Source organism: Pelophylax lessonae, assembly GCF_965119305.1.
Source record: "Pelophylax lessonae genome assembly, chromosome: 1".
Classification (NCBI taxonomy): Eukaryota; Metazoa; Chordata; class Amphibia; order Anura; family Ranidae; genus Pelophylax; species Pelophylax lessonae.
In genome coordinates this window covers 332,089,838-332,116,199 of record NC_138768.1, presented here as the reverse complement: position 1 = coordinate 332,116,199, position 26,362 = coordinate 332,089,838, and the positions used below count along the sequence as shown (strand labels likewise).

Genomic DNA, 26,362 nt, shown 5'->3' with positions numbered 1-26,362 from the left:
TGGGTTTCTTGTAAAAAACCAACCTGCGCCCGGAGACAGTGAAGATCAGAGAGAACAACTGAACGCTTCTCGGGGTGTTTAACCCTTTGAAAATTCAGGGACACCAGACGTAGCGGATCCACCCGCGTGGGAGCCATCGTCCCCCACCCCCAAGTCCAAAGGCGGGGCAGGAAAGAGAGAAAAAAAAAAAAAAAAGGGAGGGGAAAGAGAAAGAAAAAGGAGAAGTGAGAAAAGAAAAAAGGAAAAGGAGATAAATAAGAATTCAAAAAGGGGTGCACCCCAGGTGCACAGGGGAAGGATCTATAGTGCCAAACGCACTAAGAAGACCAAGTCTCAAGGTACCAAGAGGTGCGACCCGCACCGCCCAGATCGTGGGCAGAACAGGTGGGATCTCAAGGGACACCCTACTGGGGGAATGAGGAGGGTCACAACAGATAGACGGAGGTGACCACTACCCAGAACCCCCCCATACCGGCAACAAAAATTAAACATCAACAACATCAAATAGATAGGCATAATAATGAAAACAAAGTGCAAAAGCTGAGGAGCAGCAAGCGAAGAGCCCGCAAAGGCAAAGTAACCTCGCAACCATGGTCATGAAAGTACATAAAAACAGTTAGCACAATAACCCCATGTGAGAATGACATGGCCCCCCAGTGGGGAAGAGGGGGAAGGAAGGAGGGGAGGGGGGAAGGGGGGGGGAGGGAGGGGAGGGGGAAGGAAGGAGGGGAGGGGGGAAGGGGGGGGGAGGGAGGGGAGGGGGAAGGAGAGAGAGGGGGGGGGAAGGAGAGGAACACAACACCTCAGGAACCCACGCAAACCCATACATAGTACACTACAACGTCCCCGCAGTAGTAGCACAGCTGGCCAACCACCGCTCCCTTGCCCCTGGAAACCACAACATACTGCAGCGCCACCCAACAAGCAACCCAGTTATGATCAACAGGCCGGGCTGAACCCGGGACCCCGCCCGAAGCACGCTGCTCAATGTGAATCCTGTGTATACAGGAGAGGATGGAAAAAACCGGGCAGGATAAAGGGGGGGGAGAGGGGGGGAAGGAAGGAGGACAGAAGAAGGAAAGGCAGGGAGCGGGGTGAAAGGGGAAGAAGGGGAGAGGAGAGGAAGGGAAGGGGAGAAGGAGGGAGAAGGGAGAAGAAGGGAGGGGAGAAGAAAAAGGGGAGAAGAAGGGGGGGGGGAGAAAAAGTGAAGGGGGAGAGGAGGGGAGGGGGGAAAAGAAGGGAGGGGGAAAAGAAGGGAGGAGGGAAAGGACAGGGAGAGAAGGGAGGGGGGGAGCAGAGAGAGAAGGGAAGGGGGGAGGGCAGGGAGAGAGGGGGGGAAGGAAAGAGGGGGGGGGAATGGAGGGGGGGGGAAGGGGGAGACGGAAGGGGGAGGGGGAGAAGGAGGCTGTGAGCAATAGCAATGGGAGCAGAGAGTACGCAGCAGTCAAGCATAGCAGTATAAGGCAAGTGTAGGGCTACAGCATATAGTCAGCAAGGCATAGGAGTTCTCACTAGCAGCACCACCATCCAGAAGCAGCAGTCAGCAAGTCCAGCAGGAGGGCCCCAAGGTGACACTGGGCAAGGAGTACCCCACAGAGCCCCAAGGCAGCAAGGGACAGGGACCAACCCGCGGAGGCCATGAGTGTGGGGCTGGCATGGCGCAGCCGGTTATACAGTGTGTGAGACCCATCGGTGGAACACAAGATCTCCATAGCCCGACAGAGTTCTTCGAAATGGAACTACATGAAAGTGCTGCTCACTATGGCGTTTACAGCCGCTCGGAGCGTCTGCCAGGCATCCCGAGTGCAATTATCAGGCAGCTTCGGTACATCTTGAAAAGTTTTGATAATCTGGTTTTGATGCCTTAGGATTTGAGGGCAGCGCCGAAATCTAAGTTAGTCCATTGGGGTGGGCAACCCGTGCCCTCCACTGGGTCCCCAACCCCACGGCCATTTTGCACAGCAAAGCACTAAGAAAAGGATTGCAAGTAGGTGTTCGCAGGCAGGGGATTATCTTTAATAGAGCATTCTGTGTCACCTACAGGCAACACTGCCTTGGTTCTCCGGGCGTACCATGTCTGTGCTGCAGGTCACTCGGCGTCAGGCAGGACCGGGCAAGCGGGCAATAGCAAGGAGCAGGCAAGGAGGGGAATGGACATCACAGAGCACCCGCGGGACAGGTCAATGAGGCACAATGCGGAACACCGGGGGGGGGGGGGGAGGGAGGGAAGCAGAGCCAAGGGGTATCACAGGGCCACCGGCAGACTCACGGTTGCAGGCATCAGCAGGCTAATCTTCCGGGGAGGCCTCCGCCGGACCGGTGGAGCCTGAGTTCAAGGACCCACGAGAGCGCTGCGATCCCCGTGATCGAGTCCGCGAGGGGCCACCGCCCGGGGGGCGATCCGCCATCCAGTCTGGTAAGTCCTGGGGAGTCAGGCCTGCAAAACGATACAAGGCCGGGAGATCAGCAGGCCTACGGAGGGTAAATGAAGATCCGTTCCTTCGGACCGTCAGTTGCAGGGGAAACCCCCAGCGGTAGGTGGCATCCTGGGAGCGGAGCCTCTCCAGAAGAGGCTTCAGCATAGCCCGGCGGGTCAAGGTACCAGAGCCCGATGCACCCGGTCAAAAACAAAGTCCGCCGGGGGGTCCTGCGGCAGCAGTCTGGAGAAGATAGCCTGGACCGTCACCACCAGATCCTCTCGTCCCGTCGCTTCAGGTAGGTTCCGGAGCCGCAGGTTATTACGGCGGCTCCGGTTCTCCATATCTTCCATCTGGAGCTGATGTTCCGCCAGTGCATCGGCGTGGGAAGCCTGGGTCCTCTCCAGGTGGGCCACCCGTGATTGGAGATCTCCAAGTGCGGATTCACCCGCCGCCACCCGCCCCCGAACTTGAGAGACTTCAGCCGTTATGGCCGCGAAATCCCGGCGGTGCTGCTCGGCAACTTGGGCCACGATGTCCTCCATGTCCCGCTTCGTAGGAAGGGAGCGTAGAAGTGCCCAAATGTCCCTCTCCTCCTCCGGGGGAACTAGCAGGGAGGTCTGCGACGAAGGGAGGGAGCTCTGAGACATCGTCTCGGCGGTGCGGAGCAGGGGAGAAGCAGGCAGCTGCGGAGGCGATGCGACGGTCCGGGCAAGGCCGCTGCTGAGGCCTACTGTCGGAGATAGCGGTCCCGGGGTCGGGGAGCTCTGGAAAAAGCCGCGAATAGGAGCCGATGGCGTAGCCCGGGAAGCAGCCTTCGTCCTCCGCCTTTTGTAGGTGCTCATGACAGTCTATGTATGCCAATTAACGCGGTTAGGGAGGCTAGGAAGCGGGAGCACCAAAGAAGCACGTCTTCACACCGCCATGACCTAGCCACGCCCCCCCTGTGCGATTTTTTGATCATACGCTATAAACAAAAAAAGAGCTTCAATTTTGCAAAAATAACAATATTTCTCACATTTTTTTATATGAAATTCCCCAAAAAAAATGTAAAAATCTAAATTTTTTAACATTTTAGGCCAATTTGTTTTATGCTACATATTTTTGGTAAAAAAAATTGCAAAAAGCATATTTTGATTGGTTTGCGCAAAAGTTATTACGTTTAATAACTAAGGGACATCAGGTCTGCCGGGCACGCGCGGGGGGGGGGGGGGGTCCGTGACCGAGCGGGAGCGGGCCTCCGGCGGCACGTGCTCGCTCCCCAGAGCCTCACAGGCTAGTGATGTACCCATACGTCACTTTGCCTGTGAGGGGCTGACCGCCGCAGTATATGTACTTGCGGCGGTCGGCAAGTGGTTAATCAAGTGACCTTTATTTGACCTGGTTTGAGTGGGTTCTGTGACACCTCTGCCTCTGTGGAAAAGGCTATGTGAACTTTTCCTCTGGGGTCATTTGGTGTTCCTTTCCCGCTTAAAGTTGTCCCTGTATCTGGGGAAATTCGATTCTGTACCCCTTCTTCCTGCCTAAACTAGCTTGTATCTGGGGAGATTTGGCCAGGTACCCCCTTTTCCCGCTCAAATCTCCCGCCGAGTGTCCAGCCAGTTCTATCTGGTCATCTCATCAGGGCTATTTAAGGGGTCTCCCAGCGGCTCTGATTCAGTCGCCTCAGAAAGGGAGCTGTGGTGTTCCCCTCCCTCCCCTTTGTTTGTCACAGCCAGTTATTATTTATTGGTAAGTGTCGCCTTTGTGTAATGCATAGGTGGACTAAGGATTTTTTATCAAAGTCTGGAAGTAATGTTTTTATGTTGGATAAAAATATCTGAGCTAATGTTGTGTAATTTCAACCTGAGCCGTAGTGGCTGGGTTGTTTGAGTTATTGTGCAATGTGTTTGAGAAAAAATTCTTATTGAGGTTTGTAAATAAAAACCAATAATAAAACGGCTGCGGCCTTAAACTTCCAACCATATGTCGTGGTGGTTATTTGTTACTAGACATTAAGCCCGTTAAATTAACGGGCGCTAGAACATATGTGGTCAAAATTTTTTCTAACAACGCGAGAGCCGCATGACATAGCCAGCTCTGCGCATAGCGTCCCTGTTGCCCTAGCAACATCGGGGACACGTGCAGAGCTGACCGAGCGGCTCTCGCGTGCGAGCGCGCACCCGCCGCGTGCCCACGCACACCCGCCGCCTCAAGAGTTTCGCCCGGCCGCCCGAAGTCTCTGCGCTCCAAGTCCCAACGGCTGTCCGTGGGGCACATGCGTGGTAGCGCAATCCCACGGACACAGGGACTGGACACAGAGACACTTGTACTTTATAAAGTAAGATATATATAATTATATGGGGGGGGGGGCAATAAGAGTTTCTGATAGAAGAGCCCAGGGGTGATGTGCAGGGAGATGCGATCATATCATAGAGAATTGAGGATCAGAGGTGCCAGGTCAGCAGTGTGATCAGAGGCAGAAGAGCTGACACTTCAGCCAAGCCAGTGCTGCCCCCTCCAGCAGGGGGCGCTGTGGAGCCTGGAATGCAGAGGGGAGTGGGATGGACACATCAGCAATCTACATACACGCCGCACTGTGCCGGAGGGGGGCGCCCCGTGCAGGAACAAACCCCCCCTCCGGAGGAGTGCAGGCTGGGGAGGAGGTGCATGGAATTTCTGCGGGGGGAGGGAGACTCCTACCTCAAACATGAGCCTGATGAGGACGCAGATGATGAAGAAGAAGCCGATGGCCGCATGGTTGTGGATGACGAATTCCTGGCTGAAGATGGGGTAAGTTTTCCTCCTTCTGAAAGCCATCTCCGGAGAGCTGACCGCTCTACCGCTCCACCGCGCCTGGCCCTGCCCCTCTGCGCTCCAAGTCTCAACGGCTGTCCGTGGGGCACATGCGCAGTAGCGCAATCCCACGGACACAGGGACTGGATGCAGAGACACTTGGACTTTATTATATTAGATAAGCAACTGAGCAATTTCCTGCCTGCTGTCCCATTAGGCCCCTTTCACACTTGTGCGACTTCAAAGTCACACTATTTTACAGCTATTTTGGCGCGACTTTGTTGCAGCGATTTTGACACAAGTTTGACTGGGCTTATAATATCTTTTCCTCAAAACGCATCAAAATCATGCCAAAAGTAGTGCAAGGACTACTTTGAAGTCAGTGCGACTTCAAGTCACACAGATGTGAATGGGGCTCATTGGAAATAATGGAGAACGACTTGTCATGCGATTTTACAATCCCAAATCGCATGACAAGTTGCACAAGTGTGAAAGGGGCCTTTCCCTTTCTATTTGTCTTCTTTACCATTATCATTGAAAGTGAAAATAAATAAAATCCCAAATTTTGGGTTATCCCCAGAAAAGTAAAAGAGGGCAAATCTTCCAATAGGAAAACTAGTTCTGGTGACCTGGGGGTCCCCATGGAATTCCCATAGATTGCTTGGATTTTTTCTCACTTCCTGTTTGGCAATGGGACAGGAAATTAAAGGAAAATCTCTGCAAAGGAACACAAAAAATCTGTCAGGGGTTATAACCATTCCTTGCTCTATCCAAAATAGAAAAAAAAGGTATGTATACTGATTTCTTCTTTACAGGGTTGGATGGGTTATTGTCTATAGATGCAGGGATTTTAGTGTTAGGGTGGACTTATCCTTTAAAGTAGAACTAAAGGCAAAACTTTTTTTTCTATTTCGGATAGAGCAGGGGAGGGTTATAGCCCCTGACAGATTTTTTTGTGTCCCTTTGCCGAGATTTTCCTTTCACTTCCTTTCCCATTGCCAAACAGGAAGTTAGAGAAAATCCCAGCAATCTAAGGGAATTCCATGGGGACCCCAGGTCACCAGAACTAGTGTCCCCATTGGAAGATTTCCCCTCTATTACATTTCTGGGGATTACCCAACATTTGGGATGTACAGATGCAGGGATTTTAGTTTTAGGGTGGACTTATCTTTTAATCATACCTAGCCATCTGGAATTCGGAAGTAATTAAAAGGTTAACAATACCTTAACATCTAGGATCTTATAGTAATGAAAGGTCTGGGATCCCATATTAATAAAGGGTTAAACCTATCCAACCATCTTGGATCCTATAGTAATAGAATGGTGTAACAATGGATAGAAATCACTACTAAAATGTTTAAAGACAGGGCCATCAGGGAGCTGTGTGTTCTGCATAGCACCAGCAGAATTCTAATCTGTGTGCTTATATAGTGACCGAGCAGTGTCACATCCAGAGGTGGGGACACCGCGCATGCTCAGTGATGGGGATACAGTCTTGCAGAGCAGAGCTCTCAAGACAGAGCTGCCGGTGTAAGTGACGAGGGTATGGTTTTCTCACGGGTATGGATTTTTCACGGAACACCGGAAATATGCCATCCTCCAATCAATGTTTCCTGTTAGCAGTCAGCTGAATCACGTCTCCAATCAGCGAGCTAAGGGGGTGGAACAAATAAACCGGTGGAGAAGTGACAGGTCAGTTGTGATCATTGATGGTGTCTGTGTGATGACTGCATTATTATTGGCAGGATTGTGGGGATCGGTGCAGGGAGATGATGTGATTGTAGCAGCAGATCCCTGGTGTGGAATGTTCCATGTGAATGAAAGGAATGTGAAGAGGTTTCTCATTAATGGCTGTATTATGCTGGAGATGAGGATGGTGCATGGGATGAATGCATGCAGAATTCTATAATGTCATCTCTTCTTCTGCATATGAACATTATTATACACACTGAATATAACCTTATTGGTGATGATGATATCATGTAGACAAACAATATACATCTGCAAGAAATCTACCAATCTAATAATTTGCACAGCACATATATGAATAGCAATGGATCAAAGGTTCTGTTATCTGGATGAACAGGATCATTGCTGGGACCATTCGTTTTTTTAACCACTTAAGCCCCGGAAGATTTTACCCCCTTCCTGACCAGGGTTTTTTTTGCGATTTTTTTACTGCGTGACTTTAACGGACAATTGCGTGGTCATGCAACGCTGTACCTAAACGAATTTCACGTCCTTTTTTTTCCCACAAACAGAGCTTTCTTTTGGTGGTATTTGATCACCTGTGTGATTTTTTGATCATGCGCTAAAAACAAAAAAAGTGCGTCAATTTTGCAAAAATAACAATATTTTTCCCTTTTTTTTATATGAAATTCCCCCCTCAAAAAAAAAATGTAAAAATCAAAATTTTTTAACATTTTCGGCTAATTTGTTTTATGCTACATATGTTTGGTAAAAAAAATCGCAAAAAGCGTATTTTGATTGGTTTGCGCAAAAGTTATCGCGTTTACTAACAAAGGGAAAGATTTTTGTCATTTTTGGTGGGTTTTTTTAACGAGTAATGGCGGCGATCTGCGATTTTTTATGCGGTACTGCGACATTGCGGCAGACAGATCGGACCCTTGACTAACATTTTTGACACTTTTGGGGTTACCAGTGACATTACTGCAGTAATCAGTGCTATACATATGCACTGTTACTGTAAAAATGACACTGGCAGGGAAGGGGTTAACTGTATTGGAGAGGGAGGGGTTAAGTGTGTCCTAGGGGCGTGTTTCTAACTGTGCTGGGACATGTCTCCTATTGTAAAAACAGAGATCAACGGTTCTACATAGTAGAACCGTCTGATCTCCATTTTTACACAGGGGAGAATGACAGGCGGCTTGTTTACATAAGCCGCCCGCCTTTCTCCCGCTCTACCGACAATCGTAGTGTGACCGGCGGACATCGGGTCTGCCGGTCACACGCCCGGACTCCTCTGTGAACGAGCTGAGGCGGGCGCGCGCCTCAGCGGGCGCGCGCTCGCCCGCTATTGGCTCAAAACCCGGTGACAGGCTAGCGACGTAGATCTACGTCACTCTGCCTGGCCGGGGCTGACTGCCGCAGTAAATATACTGTGCGCAGTCGGCAATCGGTTAACCGGTCTGTTAATGAAACAGAGTTTGATTAACCTCCCTGGTGGTCTGATTATGTCCAGATTTCTGTGCTAAAAGCGGTACATTGTTTTGCATGGAAATCTGTTGTTTTATATTTTAAAACTCACCTTCCCCTGCGATCCCCCGTCATCCTCCTCCGCTGTCCTTCCGCTGTGTGCTTGGCCAATGCCGGCACCTGTCTTCCGGTTCCCTTCCCTGCGAGCGTTGCGACGCAGAGGGGTGGAACCGGTGGCAATTTAAAAAATGTAAATGCACTAAATGACATGATACAAAGCTGTGATCCTAACGGATTACACTGTATCATGCCAATTCAATACAGGATTTCACCTGGTGACTTTTCCAGTGCCCTGCCTGTGCTTTTCCAGTTCTTTGTGCCTGGAAAAATAGAGAACGACCATGGAGTCCAAAAAGCGTTCTTTTTGTGCAAAAGCGCTTTTAGACGAACTGGAAAACAGCAACAGTGAAACGGAGTTACTTGAAGAACTGAGCGATAGCAATTCGTCATCAGGAACGGAAAGTGACGACAGCGACAATTCTGATGTCTTTTTCTGGCACATAGCTCCGTTGGAAATTCTGAAGAATCATTTGATATATTTCCCAAATTCCACAAGCTATGTGCCAGAAAGAGACATCAGAATCGTTGCTGTCCTCACTTTCTGTACCTGATGATGAATTTTCCCACTAATCGCTATTGCTCAGTAACTCAGTTTCGCTGTTGCTGTTTTCCAGTTCGTCTGAAAGCGATTTTGCGGGAAAAAAAAAACGCTTTTTGGACGTAATGGTCGTTCAAAATTTTCCAGGCACAAAGCACTGGAAAAGCACAGGCAGAGCTTTGTATCATGTCATTTGTGTATTTACACTTTTGAATTTGCCGCCGGTTCCACCCCCCTGCGTCGCAACACTCGCAGGGAAGGGAACCAGAAGGCAAGTTCCGGCAATCTGCCGTGCACAGAGCGGGGAGAGAGTGTGAAGATGCTGGGGATCGCAGGGAAGGTGAGTAACGTTCTGGGGTAATCCCGAGTGTGGCTCGGGGTTACCGCTTTTGGTACTGAAAGTTAACCCCGAGCCACACTCGGGAATACCACCAGGGAGGGTAAAACTACCTTTTTTTTTTATTTGCAGGTGACATAATGTCCCTAAAAAAATTAAGCTAATTTACTAAAGTAGTTGAAAATCTAAAGCCTCGTACACACAATCAGATTATCGGGCGAATTTTCATTTTGGTCTCATATGGAAAGTGAAGAGGTTACTTTCATACTAAAATTCCCGTACAACAGAATTCAACTTCAGAAGTGAAGTCATGTGTTGAATTGTTTTGTATATATTCTTTAGTTTCCGAGCATGCGTAGTCTTGCTCTTATGATTTTTTTGGATGAAAACTTTACCAAATCAAATGAAAAACTGACGTTGTGTTCACGTAGGATAAAAATTTTATAGTCTGCACATCCAGTTTTTGTTGTATGAAAATTCATAATCGGCTGTTGAAAGCACCATACTAACGATCCGAAAATCGGCAGATTGTTCGTCGGACGAAATTTTACTTCTGATTATCTTATCGTGTGTTCTGGGCTTTAGCTTCACAAAATGAATGTGTAAATATTCCCCTTAAAGTGGTTGTAAACCCCCCTTGTGTGTTTGCACAGTTTAGGAGATATTTACTGTATACTGCGCCAATGACGTCATCAGCGCATGCGTTCTGAAGGAACGGCCACCCATGCGGTTTCTTTAGAGCTTTGTGCCGTGACCGCATGCGCAGGAATGACATCACGCGGCTCTGGCCAGTAGCACAGCCAGATACCGCAGACCTGGAAGGAAGACGGATGAAGATGGATGCGGCCTCCAGCGGGGATGACGAGGGCTTCGTTTGGAGGTAAGTGTCACTTAATGTGCTAGTATGTGATGCATACTAGCACATTATGCCTTTACTTTTCATGTAACAAAAATGAAAAAAAAAAATAACGTTACTTCCTTTTTAAGTGGCCAGTCATGTGCAGATAAGATAACAGGAATTTGCTTCTCAAATGGTTGGCTAATTGAAGTGTATGTTCATTAAAGTAGATTGTTTATTTCATTTTTATTTGTATATTTATTTATTTTTTATATATTTAGATTGTTTGATTTTTAATATTATTTTGTTTATTCTTTTAATAAAGCCTCAATGTCTTTATTTTGGAAGCTGGCCTAGATGCTTTGTTTGATTGGTCAACTACGTGACAAATAATATTAAGGGCACATTCACGCTTGCGCATATGGAAATGCATGGGTTGTCATGCAATGAGGCACACTGCTTTTAGGCGTCCCTATTCATTTTGAATAGATTAGCAATGCACCTCAATGCATGAAAAACTACACCTGCAGCATTTTTGACAACGCAGCACATCACAAAGCATGGTAAGTATATTATAGCAGAGGCGCGATGACTGATCCTGTATATGTGTGTTGGGATGACATTCTAAATGAATGCCAATGCAACACTCATTAAACCTTTTACCAGATATTACTACAGTTCATAGGTATGAAGGCAGCCACAATCTGTGCCGTGATTGCCAGTGGTCTGCACTTGATCAAAACCAGTTACAGCAAGGGCATAAAGAAAACTAATATTTTTTAGGTGTCCCATTCACTGTGCAGTGCTGCTTTCAGGTGGGTTGCAGTGAATTACAGAAAAATGCAAACATGCTGCAATATTCTTTAGTACACCAGAGCTCACCTAAAGTCACTGTCCTTAAGGCCCGTACACACGTACCGATCGTCGGCATACAAACGTCGGCGGACGAAAGATCTGCCGATTGTACGCTTGTTAGTATGGTGCCTCCGACAGCCGTCAGCGCACATTCTGCCGACAAGAGTCTGTCTTGCAAGCATTAAAATTTTTGTATGCCGACACCAGAGCGGCCGATTGTTCGCCAGTCAGTACAGAATTCGGACGACAGACCGCAGATTTGCAAGACTGGGCATGCTCAGAAAAGAAAAAACACAGGGAAAGTTAACCATTACATGACATCAATTCTGCAGTCGGCTGTAGTCGGCGGACAAAATTCTTGTGCTGTCTTTGCACTTTTCAACAGACACCGACAGCCCAGGGACAAAAGACGGCCGATCGTTCGCTGACGATCGGTACGTGTGTACGGGCCTTTAGGCATTCTTTTGTTGGCCAAGACAGAGTTTGTGATGTCATTCGTTGCTGCTCTCCACCTCATCCAATCAGAGAATGCTTTGTATTCATTGAAAACAATACAAGGCTTCTCCTGAGCGGAGGTGGGATGGTAACAAGCAACACTCCACATTTAGCGCTTAGAAGGGAAGTCATTCAATCACCCACTAGAAGAGGACATCATTTGCTGTATGTAGCATAGGCTACAACAGTGAATTACAGATTCACCATTGGCCACACGAGGGTGACATCTGGATAATTTGTTTGAGCCAAGCTGGCTGAAAGTAAATATCATTTCTGGAGTTCCTATTTAAAAAAAAAAAAAAGCTTAGCCTCTCTAGCCGCTTGTACTATGAAGCATTCCTCCTTAAAAGATCACAACAAAGACACTGCAGTTGGGTTTAAGTCAACAGCTTGCAAGTACGTGGTGTAGGTCTTCCTCACTTGGATAAGGACTGAGGATGTGCAAACAAGTACTTGGAGAAAAGGGTACTTGTTTACAAAAAAAAAAAAAAAAAAACATGCAACTGTCTAACAGGGAGGAGAGAGGAATAGAATTATGCCAAGTGACCTGTCTGAGGAAAGATCTGCTTTAGCAACAGCATGCAAAGCCAATCTGCAGCCTTCTGAAGGTGAAGTATGGACTTGGAAAAAAAATTCTGATTCTTGGTCACAGCATAGCAAAAGTGAGTGCACTTATGTGACCCATAAGAGAATTATGGTCACAAAAGCTTTGCCCACATTTTTAAATGAGCATGAAACTTAAAGAGAAATTGTTATGCTTACCTTACTTGTGTTCAGTTGATACTTTTGTCTCTGTTACAATCAGCAACAATTCCTGGTGCTTCCAGGTATGGGGGAGCATGTGACCAGTCACTATGCTGGTTATATAACCCTTAGCAGCCAACATTTGGGATTATAGTGCAGGCTGTAGCAGAGGCAGGGAGCATTGGTAAGATTAGTATAACTGGGACAGGAGGCCTTTACAAACACACTGTCACTTTGCCAAAGGTGTGCAAAGCCTATTGCATTAGGGTGTGCACCTTGAAGCTCAAACACATGCATGTGTGTATATATATATATATATATATATATATATATATATATTGACGTTAATATATATATATACACATGCATGTATATATTGACGTGTCAGTAGAGCACTTGAGGTTGTCAGTAGTTTTATTTTTAAAGTTTTATTTTTTATTATTTTTTACAATTTTATTTTATTTTTTACATTTTTTTAGAAGCCCTGTTAGGGGGCTTTGCTAAAGTATCAGGGGTTTAAACAAGGGCAATCTGCGTCTGCGCCACACAGGGTGAATATGGTGTGCCCAGGCACACCTATCCACTTTGCCCTTGCATGAGCAAGGAGACTGTGTCCCTTTAAAATGTAAAAGACTCATAGTCTTGCTTTTGCAAACATTACTTCATACTCATCCTAAATATGCAGTTCAGTTTGGGCAGCAGTTCACAAAAATGATATTGTACAAATGGAGAGAGTTGTTAGGGGGCATGGATGACCTCAACTTTTAGGAAAGATTAACTGAACTTAATTAATTCTTCTTTGCCTTTAATTCAGTTAAACTCGGTTGTAAATTGGTAAACTGGAACGTAATTTTTGTTTCTCAGACCCCTCATACCTTGTCTACTGGGTTGTCTTATAAAAACAGTGACTTGCTCAGCGAGTCCAGTGTTGTCTGGTATAATCCACCGCTAAGTTGCTGCATAAAATTTCCTGTACCATTGCCTTCCTTTATGACTTCATCAGGAACTGGGCATCTATTTTTGGTTCTTACAGCTAGCTCCCTGATGTGGATTGTATGGTAGATACCCCTGAAGCCTCCTGGGAAGCATGACAGTAGTATCCCCAGGGCCATCTTACCGAATGGGCACGCTGGGCAGTTGCCCGGGGGCCCATTTGCCCAGGGGGCCCCACCTGCCCAGTGACCCAGCCCCAGCCAAGCATTAGTTCGGATTCCTGTGTGCATCCCGCCGCCGAACTTAGCAGGTGGCAAGCGCCTGTTGGCCCTGTGCTGCTGTCAGGCCACTTGGGCCATGGAGGGGGAGCCCACAACTGCCGGCATGCCTGTCTGCCTCCACGGGAACAGGCGCAAACAGGACAGTAGAGTCTGACTCCCATCCGTGTGTGTGTTCGCACACACCGAACTTGGAAGCTGTCATTAGCCTGGCACTGCTGTGCCAATAAATATCGCCTAATCAAAAATTTGCATTTTTATCCTCCTGGGTGATTGTGTAGGCGGGGCCTCAGTGCACTGCATTGCTCGGGGCCCTTTAATGCTCTTAAGATGGCACTGAGTATCCCATGAGTCTATGGGGAGCACAGTGACATACTTCCTAGGTGATAAAACCAGGAAGTGTTTGGGCTCCCTGGTAGAGTTGACTTTACCTTTGTTAGGGTTGTTTTGCCTTCCTCTGGAGCCAAGATTTAGGCCCTGCTCACACCTGAGTGTTTTGCACTCATCTCTGAAGTCTCAAAACGCCTAACAAGCAAAAACCCATTCATTTCAAGTGCCCCTGTTAACATCTGAGCGTTTTGTTGCCTGAAGCTCAAAAAAATACATGAGCTTCTTTTTTGGCAGATTACAAGTGTTTTTGTTAGATGTTAATGCCTGCCTCTAAACACCTGCAAAAAACGCCTGAAAAACGCCCAAAAAAACGCCTGAAAACAATACGCTCAGGTGTGAATAGAGCCTTAGGGTTTGAAGGATGCTTGTTCAATTGTTTTTTTGTTGTCCATATTAGTGTCCATATTAATGAATTTGCAACGTGCCACAATACATCTACTTATGCTTTCTGTTCTGAACATTTGCTTATATTTATTCCATATTTTGCAGAACAATGTGTGAGGTTGAACTGAACACGCGTGTGTATGTAAAGATGACGCTCCACGCCGCACACTATCCACACAGTACAGTGAGCGGGGTTCTTCTGGGACACCACACACCATCCTGCCTAACTCTTGTTGATTGTGTTCCTGTCTGTCACCTTCAGCTGCCACTCTCCCTGAGTCTAGAAGTGGCTCTGGCACAGGTACCATATTGTTTCCTGGGGTTTTATGTGGGGCAAGGACTTGTACAGGCCTTCTCATGATTTGCCCACTATTTACCAATTCACTGCAAGTTTTAATTTTTCCTCTCCACTGCTCCTTTTTCATTCCCTCTGTACCATCCTCACACTCAGCTCTTTGTCTGTCCCACAGATAGACTCATGGAGTGCTCTTCAAGGACTGGTTATTGCTGGTTTTTATCAAGCAAACGCTGGCCTTAGAGACACCAGGTGACCGCTTATCTTCCCTCATCGCATTGTCTCACTGCATTGTTTCACCTTATTGTCATATGCATAATGTCTTATAATCTCACCAGTTGGAAACAACTTGAGATACATTTGTTTGCACATCAGGGTATATATTAGGATTGTTGTACTCGCCAATAATTTCTTTCTCCAATATTTCCCCCGAAGGACATAGAAGTATTTTTTTTCATTGTGTGGGGGATAGCCACCACCTCTAGATGTGGAAACTATGCAAATTGAAAGGGGCTCAGCTCTAAAGCCTGGTTCACACAAGCCAAATGTCAGCTGGGAACTGCCAATTCAACAGAAATTGGCAGATATTCGGCCAGTGTGTACAGCAGCCTGTCCAACAGAGGCCTGTCTAATGACTGGCTCCTGTAGAACGAGCATGCTGAAATACCAGCATCCAATCAGTGCTCGCAGGAACAGTTCCCCTGTCAGTGGGGGAGAGATCGCCGCATTAACATCTCTTAGTTAAGCTGGTCATAAATGGTGCGATTTTCTTTCCTGCAACCACGGGTTGCAGGAAAGAAAAGCACGTGAGTTCCCATCAACACAATCAGAATCCCCCGCGGACCTATTGTGTTCTCCCAATGAGGGGGTGTGGGTGGGGGGCGTCTTTGCTGCAAGAACACACCGTGATTATTGCTAGTGGCTATAGCTGCTGGCAATTTTCGCATGAAAAATCCAACCCGCTGGCTGTACCCAAGTTGATCAATTGATCAACATGGATACAATCAGCTTGCCCATAAATGGTTCGATTCTCTGCCGGTCTCTGCTGCACCCACACTATATTACCAAAAGTATTGGGACACCTGCCTTTACAAGCACATGAACTTTAATGGTATCCCAGTCTTAGTCCGTAGGGTTCAATATTGAGTTGGCCCACCCTTTGCAGCTATAACAGCTTCAACTCTTCTGGGAAGGCTGTCCACAAGGTTTAGGAGTGTCTATGGGATGGTTTGATCATTCTTCCAGAAGCACATTTGTGAGGTTAGGCACTGATGTGGAAGAGAAGGCCTGGCTCACAGTCCCTTCTCTAATTCATCCCAAAGGTGTTCTATCAGGTTGAGATTTGGACATCCATGTCTTTATGGACCTTGCTTTGTGCACTGGTGCGCAGACATGTTGGAACAGAAAGAGGTCATCTCCCAACTGTTCCCACAAAGTTGGGAGCATGAAATTGTCCAAATTGTCTTGGTATGCTGAGACCTTAAGAATACCCTTCATTGAAACTAAGCGGCCCAGCCCAACCCCTGAAAAACAACCCCACACCATAATTTCCCCTCCACCAAATGATTTGGACCAGTGCACAAAGCAAGGTCCATAAAGACATGGGTGAGCGAGTTTGGGGTAGAGGAACTTGACTGGCCTGCACAGAGTCCTGTCAGGCATCCTGCCTCCTTAGGACACCAGGCTAAGCATATGCAGGGGAATAGCCACTAGATGGAGCTGTGCCTTTTTTATTTGGGTCCAAACCTCCTAGAGGCGGTGACTACGAATGCTGGGAGAACAATTATTTTTTCATCTATACTGTGTATAGGTATGCCTAAAGTGTACATCCAGCTGGATCGCATAGGTGTAAAAACAAGTAAATGCTTTATGTTACTAATGCTAAGCCAATGGGTATCTGGTACAACTGGGCATAGACTGGTCGAATGTCAGCCAGCTAAGCATGAACAGGCTGAATTTTGATCTGTGTGTGGCCATTCTTGCTTGACAAAAGTTGGTCATTTTAATGACGTCTATTAAAGGGACATGTTGGAAAACAGCAGCCACTAATCACTGTATTTTGACAGCTGTGGGTCCTGCTGTCAAGATACAATGTCTAGACAGGAGGGATTCCTCCATCCACCTAATTTGTGTGAATGGAGGGATCTGTTTTTTTTTTGTTTAGCCCCCTTGGCTATACACCCGTCTATGGCCTAATGGCCTCCTTAAGTCAATGGAAAACAAAGGGATGCACCCTGTACATTCAGAGTCCTTTTTCTTCTGCTGGCTAATGTTATCCAAATGATAATTTTGGTGCATTTACATTTGCAACTGAACTCTGCCTGCAATTACATGCAAGAACCCCATGAGGGGTTCCCGCGAGTAGCCAGTCGTAGGCACCCCATTTAAAGCAATGAGAGGCTGCCGCCTTTCGCAGCTAACTGTGTCTGCTTGAATGTAATTGTTTATGCGGCGATCACGTGAGTGATCAGCCCTGGACGCAAGCTGTCTGCGTCCAGGGCTGATCACTCACATGGTTCCCCATACATACCTTTACCTGATGTTAAGTTTGGTGAGTCTAATGGTGCATTTGCAGGCATATGTAATTGCTCATGCAGCAATCACATGTGATGTGATCTTTGCTTGAGAGATTACATGCGAGTGGGTGCGATTAGCTCGGAGAGGCAGCCGCCTTCTATGGCTTTCAGTGGGGCTGCCTACCTACAGGTAATCGTGGGAACCCCTGCAGGGGTTCTTGCATCTAATCGCAGGGGTTCCCACGATTACCTGTAGGTAGGCAGCTCCACTGAAAGGCATGGAAGGCTGCTGGCTCTCTTAGCTAATCGCACCCACTCACATGTATTCTTTTAAGCAGAGATCACATGCGAGTGATTGGCCCTAGACATAAGCAGTCTGCGTCCAGGGCTGATCACTCACATGTGATCGCTGCATGAGCAATTGCATACCCCTGAAAATGCACCATTAGGCCCCTTTCACACAGGGAGTCCATCAGGCGGACTCCATTTTTCTCAGCGGGGGATCGACTGGCCGATCCCCCGCTGAGCAGGAGGATGGCAGCTCTGTCTCCACGCTGTGTGCGGAGACAGAACTGTTAGGTCCCCATGCATCTCTATGGGGGAATCGGATGAGAACGGACCGTCTGTCCGTTCTCATCCGATCCGCCAGGCGGATGGAAAATAGGGTTTCCATCCGTCCGGTTTTGACGGATCGGATAGGATGTCAGTGGACATGTCTCCGCTGACATCCGATGCCCCATGCATGGGGCATCTGTTCAGATCCGCCCGAAAAACGGACAGGCGGATCTGAACGGACTCCCTGTGTGAAAGGGGCCTAAGACTCAAACTTATAATCAGGTAAAGTATTGTATGGGGATCCATGTCTCTAAAAAGACATACAAGCATACTGTAGACACCAACTGGACCTCAAAATACACTACTTCTCGACATCACTTTCTCTTTAAAATGACCCTTTGATATCAATCTTCACGCTCTTGCGGCCTCTTCTGCAATCTGTGGTTCCACTATGTCTACAGGACACATTAAAAATGCATTAGATAAACATTACTTTTCAGGGCTCATGTAAACACTAAAAATGCTATTTGCTGGCTGTTTCTGGCAGGTCAGAGACCTGGAATAAGAATGCAGCATTTTAAAGCCAAAGAACCGCCAACAAACCTTATATATACTTGTGACGAGTCAGTGATTGGGAATATAAGAATAACAAGCAAGCAATTAGTATTTTCAGAGGGAGACATGGCAATACCTCCATATTTCCCTCATGTCAGGTTTCCTATAGACCAGGGGTCTTCAAACTATGGCCCTCCAGCTGTTCAGGAACTACAATTCCTATCATGCCTAGTCATCTATGTGAATGTCAGGGTTTTACAATTCCTCATGGGATGTGTAGTTCCGCAACAGCTGGAGGGCCATAGTTTGAGGATCCCTGCTATAGACACTACAGTAACTAAAGCCTTTCCTTACCTATCCATCATTTATTGTCAATGTACTTCTCTCGTACCTGGGCTATCTCCTCTTACTTTTGTTTCAATACCCAGTATATGTCTTATTATATAAAACAGTTTCCTTTGCAATTAGATAGGGCTCGTCCCTAAAAAAAAAAAGAAACCTTTTATCACTGTCTTTTAGATAGTAAGCTGTTAAAATTGCAGCCTCTTACATTTTTTTATTAATGTTTATGCTACTGTAGAGGGTCTTCTTTTAATATAAGACATTTGGTGAACTGTGAATATTGAATTTGGTTATTTCTTTATTTTCAGCATTAATTGTGCAGCTCTCAAAGCAGCCTCCTTGATATCGGAATACCAGGAGGAAGCAGTTCTCATAGTGGTGAGATGACAGCGTGCAATTGTACTCTGCCACCTTTCTCTTTCCTATCTCCCTTAACTATTTATTCTGTTTTTTTGATGATTTTTGTTTAGATGGATAATGAGCGCCTGTCATCCTATCCTGGGGTCCCTCCTCTCACAGTCTTCCACCAGAACACCAACAAACAGTGGGTCCCAAAAGAGAAAACCTTGTAAGCATATTATTTGTTTTTGTAATTATTTTACATTTGCATTATTATTATTATTGATGCATTTATTTTTATTGAGCGCACTAGTATTATTTTCTAGGTCCTAGGTGCTGCCACTTATAATTTCAGGTCAGCGCACCCTATTTCATTAAACATATTATTTGTTGCATAAAAATTATACCAGAATTATAATTATAACACACTTCTACAAAATAGTGGTGATTTCCTAAAATAAAATTTACAGGGGATTACTCCATAAATGTGCAGATAAATATGTCCTCTATTTACAACATCAGCTCTCACACACCTATGCACCAGACACATTTTTTTCATTTCCACTATTGATTAAGCAATAACTTTGTCATTATATAAGGTAACCGAGTAAAACTTTTTATTCATTTTTTTTTTAGGGACAAGCAAAAATCTTGTTGTGTCTTACAAAAATTATTTTTTATTTTCTATGCAAATCTAAAGGCAAAAAAATGTAAAATAGCTTTTTTTTCTTCTTTGAACAGGGTTAGTTTTAAAACAACTAAGGGGCTATTTATACGATTCACATAACTTTCACCCATTTCAAACATTGAATTATTCATTTAAATGAATTACAAAAATGTATGAATCCTGGGTGAAAGTTGTGTAAATGATTTATGAACAGATCCCCTAGTGTTACTATAGATAAAAAGTATACATATTATTTTACAATACATTTACGTTTACAATAGGGGCCCAGGCACACCTAGGCAATCTGTTGGTTAACCTTGCACATGAATATGTGTTTGCATTAAGGCAGGCAATTATTTTTTATTTTGTGGGGTGCGGATCTGGTTCCCCAGCTTTGCAGCAACACATTACTTATAGCTTTTATCAGCAAGCTGTAGATCTAAGAGCAGTGATCTGTTGCTGCAAGGGGAGTCTCAGGTGACCACTAGGGCTCACAGGAGAGATCTCAGTAATATCACCAGTATTTCCTATGTAACTATAATATAGAAGCATTGAATTACTGCTCTCTCAGACCCCTTTCACATGAACATTCCAACTAGGTCCATCTGTCCGTTTTTTAGGCAGACCCGATCGGACCATCTATTTCCCTCAAAGGAGCAGCGCATGTCACACCCGCCGGCATCCGATCCGGACCTCCAAAAACAGACGGATGGGGATAAGTTCGCCATCCTTTAGGTGGGGAGGACCGGATCGGATGACAGTCAGATAGAAAGAGACAGGCAATCCATTTCCATCCGACCACCCCATAGAGGAGAGCGGGCTGTGTCTGTGTCCGCTCTGCTTAGCTCAGCAGAGACGGACCCGTCATCTGCCTGCTCAGCAGGGATCGGTGAAGAGATTCCCTGCTGAGCAGGCGGATCTGCTGGACAGAGTCCATCCCGTGCGAAAGGGCGTTAACACTTGTTAGCAGATTAAAAGCTAAAATGCTAATTATTTCCACACTTCTCCCATCAGACTTATCTATAGCTGGTAGAGCTGGGCACCATAAAAAATAAACATGCTTTGCAGCACAAACCCTAGTGCCACTCATACCCCTGTACTGAGAGGGAGGAACATTGTTTCAAAATGTTCTACCTACAATAGCTATAATTGTACCATAGACAGTCTCTTTGTTTTCGACCTCTTATCAGCATAGGTAACCCCTAGGCGCTGAGCGCACGCAAATATGCAGCCTCTCGGCAGCCGGGCCTTGGCGCTGAGCGGCCGCATATTTGCATGCATTAGCGCCAACAGAGCTGTGCTAAGGGCATGCGTCCTGCGCGCTCCCAGCACAGTGTCCGGTGGCTCACGTTTGCTCCTTGCAATCGGGAGTTTTCCGATTGTGTGACAGCCAATCACATGGTCACTAGCCTCTAAGAATTCCAAACCCCTTGAAGGGCCAGTGGGAGCAAACAGTTATTATATTGCAGTTTACCAATTCTTAGATGTGATGGCTGCATTTGTTTTCTTTTTTAGGCTTTCTTTCTTCTATTTTCACCTGGTGATCTAGTCAGTAAGTCTGTTGTTTTTTAAAAGAACAACCTCTAGCAGATGTATCAGTTAGCAGGATGAAACAAACCATTTATCACTGAAAGGGGTAGCTACAAGCATCATCTTTTATTTATTTATATAAAGCCTTTATCCCAAAAGGAACAAAACTATCTGCTGTAACTGCTTATAAAGTATTTGCTGGAGTTTATCTTCAATTTGTAAGTGTATTTAAAACTTCTAGTACATCTAACACTCCCCTTTTCCCAGGCTGAAAATGCTGCTGTCCAAAGGTGTCTCCTGTGCTCCTTCATCCAGAGTGGGGGCACTCTAATATAGGAGGTGTGTTACTGGAAAATATCACCAGGTGAAAACAGGGAAACAAGCTTAAAAAGGGAAAACAAATGCAGCCACCAGATCTAGTGATTGATAAGTTGCAATATATTATATTTTTGGTTTTGGGTTTAATACCACTTTAGGTTTAACGTAGGAATATCCAATCTGTGCCTTACCTGCAAAAATGGTAGAATTTGATTTCTACTTTCCTGTTTAAAAATAAAGCTAGTATTAAAAATGCAGTACATATGCATGTATGAACAGTACATGAAGTTAAATGTGTATGTTAAGAAAAAAAAAGTACATATTAAAACATAATAAAAATTTCATACAATCATTAAATCTCTAACCATTTCTTATTCCAACACCGCACTCGTATATCAGATTTCATCTTTTATAATCTTTGTGACACCTTTTCACACAAAGAGTCCGATCAGGTCCACCTGTCAGTTTATCAGGTGAACCTGATCAGACCCTCCATTCAACCCTATGGACTGGTGAGTGTAAATGGATTTGTGTCTGTTTACACTCCCCTCCGCTGATCCCCCGTTGGTCAGAACAGAGCAGGTGGTTGATAGGTCCATGTCTACCTCCAATCTGGTCTGGTCCACTAAAGGCCTCTAGGCAGATTGAATTGGAGGACAGCAAAGTCTGGCCGTCCATAGAGCAATGAGAGCTCGGTCTGTGCCTGCTCTGCATAAACTGAGCGACATGGACCTATCATCCACCTGCTCTATTCTGACCAACGGGGGATCAGCGGACAGATCCCCTGGTGACTGAAACAGAGCCTGCCCCATGTGAAATGGATCTAATACTTTCTGTAGCATAATCCCAAATTGACAATTTTTCCATACTATTAACTAAAATCAAGTTTTGTAATGAAACGTTAACTGAAAACAAGGACTGTAACAAAATGAACCTCTGCTACTTCAGTTTTCTAGAATTGGCCCAAATTTACAAGTTGCATTTTTTTCCTGCAGGGTAATGTGGGGTCACTGGGAGGAAACACAGCGTATTACAAGACAACTTCTTCAAGCCAAAGCGTATCAACAACTGATTGACTTTGACAATCATTTGGATGACATTAGAGCTGACTGGACCAATCAAGGGCTGAATGTGGAAATAGCAAGGCTGTCTGCAGCAGCAAATGGCAGCATGTAAAAAGAAGAGATATATGGGGTTCAATTACTAAAGGTGTAGAAAATGTTCCCATTGTAAACTGAATGTTCCCTCAGTTTAGTAAATAAGGCGAAGCTTTGTACCCTTCCAACTTCTAAACATGTGCAAGAAAATATCATTTTTTTTCCCCCCATTACCCTTAAAATGGTTATAAACCTAAGACATGAAATATGAACAAAGCATATCCCTCTATACTGCGTACTTGTCTCAATCCAGAGCACTAAGTGTGATTTCTGTCTGCTGCCTTGTTCCTCTGCTATAAGAATGAGCCACTACTGACAGGTTTTCCTGACACCAAGAGAAAAATGGTGACAGGGGAGGGATCTGCAGCTAATTGACAGCCTCAGTTCTGTTCCTGTGTGAAGGGGGGTGTGTTCCTTCCCTCCAATCACCTCTCAGAGCTCTCCTCACTGATGTAACTTCAGCCCCCCCCCCTTCTTATCAGAGCTGCGAGATTCTGTGTAAATTCTGCACATTGAAAGATTGTAGGGGAAAGACGGCTGTAGATAAACAGGTACAATTGATGTAGGAGGACTTGTTTCACCTCTGTGTATCACCTGACAGTTCACTGCCAATGACTTCACTGTGAGGGTTTGCAACCACTTTAGGGCTGGCATGGACAGACCGAAATCCCATCTGTGTGTTTCTCTTCCTGTTCGACAGAAGTTGATCGGTAGATCTACTGTATTTTTGTCAAAAGGCCACACTGGAAAACATTTATTCAGTCAGTGGCTGCAGCCACTGATTAGTGTATTTTGACAGCGGTGAATCTCGTTGACAGAATATAACGGTCCAGCAGGGAAGGTTCCTCCATCCACCACGCTTTTGTGGATGGGAGAATCTGTTAGCACACCGGCTGAACAAAAACAATAACCGTGTATACCCAGCTTTACATATAATTTGGTATTCTAAGTTAGTACAGCTTTACCATCTTTACTAAGCTTAGTAAACATTTTCTACTCCTTTAGGTCATTAACCCAGGGATGTGGTAAAATACCTGTAACTGCTGCATGTATATATTTGTATGTATATAGTAGTTATCTATAGAGATGCACCAAAATTTTGGCGGCCAAAAATGGTGTTATCGGCATTTTGCCAATAAAGAGGAAAAAAGTGCAGATAATGCGGCAAAAACGCATGTGATTTTGCTGCCATTTTACTACGATTTTACTGTGCTTATGGTGTGTTTTTCATAGGTCATGTGACTCAAAAACCCCATAAAATAATTTAACACGAGTGTTTTATTGATGTGGTCTTGCTGCGTTTTTAATGCATTTCAACGGGTAGGTGCGTTTTTCTTTCACTGACCAAAAATGAAGCAAGCAAGATTTTTAACACCAAAAGGGAAGCACAATGAACCAGTGTGAAGACATACATAGAATTTAAAGGTGTGCGGTTTACTTGAGCTTTTCTTGTGCTAAAGGTGCCAATAATGGCCGACAATAAATTCATATTAATTTAAATTCATGATATTAATTAAAAAGTCGAATATAATACAATTATGATACCGGTCCTGCTGATGGGTTAAGGGCCTTTTACGGCACTGTCCAGCTCTCCTAGAGTAACTGTCTGTCTCCTGCAATCTCCTCCATGCTCCTGAGACTGTGCTGGAAGACACAGAAAACCTTCTGGCAATGGCACGTATTGATGTGCCATCCTGGAGGAGTTGGACTGCCTGTGCAACCTCTATAGGGTCCAGGTATCGCCTCATGCTACTCCAGTAGTGACACTGACCCTAGCCAAATGCAAAACTAGTAAACAACAGTGAGAAAAGATGAGTAGGGAAAAAAATGTCAGTGGTCTTTACCTGTATAACCATTCCTGTTTTGGAGGTCACCTCATTGTTGCCCATCTAGTGCACCTGTTGTTAATTTAATTAACACCAAAGCAGCTGAAACGGACTAACAACCCCCTCTGCTACCTAACTGACCAGAATAATATCCCAGGAGTTTAATTGACTTGATGCTACACTCTGATTAGGAAGTGTTCCTTTAATTTTTTTGAGCAGTGTATATATATATATATATATATATATAATATAAAAAACTGTAATTTTCGGTTTTGGCCAAGTGCATCCTGAAGTTTCAGCTTTGGCATCAAAATTTCCATTCGGTGCATCTCTACTAAAAGTATTCGGCCCCCTTGAACTTTTCGACCTTTTGCCACATTTCAGGCTTCAAACATAAAGATATAAACTGTAATTTTTTGTGAAGAATCAACAACAAGTGGGACACAATCATGAAGTGGAACGAAATTTATTGGATATTTTTAAACTTTGTTAACAAATAAAAAACTGAAAAATTGGGCGTGCAAAATTATTCAGCCCCTTTACTTTTAGTGCGGAAAACTCTCTCCAGAAGTTCAGTGAGGATCTCTGAATGATCCAATGTTTACCTAAATGACTAATGATGATAAATAGAACCCACCTGTGTGTAATCAAGTCTCCGTATAAATGCACCTGCACTGTGATAGTCTCAGAGGTCCGTTCAAAGCGCAGAGAGCATCATGAAGAACAAGGAACACACCAGGCAGGTCCGAGATACTGTTGTGGAGAAGTTTAAAGCCGGATTTGGATACAAAAAGATTTCCCGAGCTTTAAACATCCCAAGGAGCACTGTGCAAGCGATAATATTGAAATGGAAGGAGTATCAGACCACTGCAAATCTGCGAAGACCTGGCCGTCCCTCTAAACTTTCAGCTCATACAAGGAGAAGACTGATCAGAGATGCAGCCAAGAGGCTCATGATCACTCTGGATGAACTGCAGAGATCTACAGCTGAGGGAGACTCTGGTGGGAGACTCTGTGCATAGGACAACAATCAGTCGTATACTGCACAAATCTGGCCTTTATGGAAGAGTGGCAAGAAGAAAGCCATTTCTTAAAGATATCCATAAAAAGTGTCGTTTAAAGTTTGCCACAAGCCACCTGGGAGACACACCAAACATGTGGAGGAAGGTGCTCTGGTCAGATGAAACCAAAATCAAACTTTTTGGCAACAATGCAAAACGTTATGTTTGGCGTAAAAGCAACACAGCTCATCACCCTGAACATACCATCCCCACTGTCAAACATGGTGGTGGCAGCATCATGGTTGGGGCCTGCTTTTCTTCAGCAGGGACAGGAAAGATGGGTAAAATTGACGGGAAGATGGATGGAGCCAAATACAGGACCATTCTGGAAGAAAACCTGATGGAGTCTGCAAAAGACCTGAGACTGGGACGGAGATTTGTCTTCCAACAAGACAATGATCCAAAACATAAAGCAAAATCTACAATAGAATAGTTCACAAATAAACATATCCAGGTGTTAGAATGGCCAAGTCAAAGTCCAGACCTGAATCCAATCGAGAATCTGTGGAAAGAACTGAAAACTGCTGTTCACAAACGCTCTCCATCCAACCTCACTGAGCTCGAGCTGTTTTGCAAGGAGGAATGGGCAAAAACTTCAGTCTCTCGATGTGCAAAACTGATAGAGACATACCCCAAGCGACTTATAGCTGTAATTGCAGCAAAAGGTGGCGCTACAAAATATTAACTTAAGGGGGCTGAATAATTTTGCACGCTCAATTTTTCAGTTTTTTATTTGTTAAAAAAGGTTTGAAATATCCAATAAATTTAGTTCCACTTCATGATTGTGTCCCACTTGTTGTTGATTCTTCACAAAAAATTACAGTTTTATATCTTTATGTTTGAAGCCTGAAATGTGGCAAAAGGTCGCAAAGTTCAAGGGGGCCGAATACTTTCGCAAGGCACTGTATCTATACAGCTTTTGTTTATGCAGCATTTATAAA

The 26,362-nt window shown here is 45.2% G+C and overlaps 1 protein-coding gene across 1 annotated transcript; it reads left to right on the top strand.

The window, feature by feature from the left end:
* The first annotated feature begins 6,779 nt into the window (after window positions 1-6,779).
* Window positions 6,780-22,611, top strand: EMC9 (ER membrane protein complex subunit 9). The gene is made up of 6 exons (XM_082270187.1): window positions 6,780-6,884; window positions 14,366-14,561; window positions 14,731-14,807; window positions 18,832-18,901; window positions 18,994-19,091; window positions 22,373-22,611. The coding sequence occupies exons 1-6, from the start codon at window positions 6,799-6,801 to the stop codon at window positions 22,551-22,553; spliced, it is 708 nt and encodes a 235-aa protein (XP_082126313.1). The 5' UTR covers window positions 6,780-6,798; the 3' UTR covers window positions 22,554-22,611.
* Window positions 22,612-26,362: the final 3,751 nt, after the last annotated feature.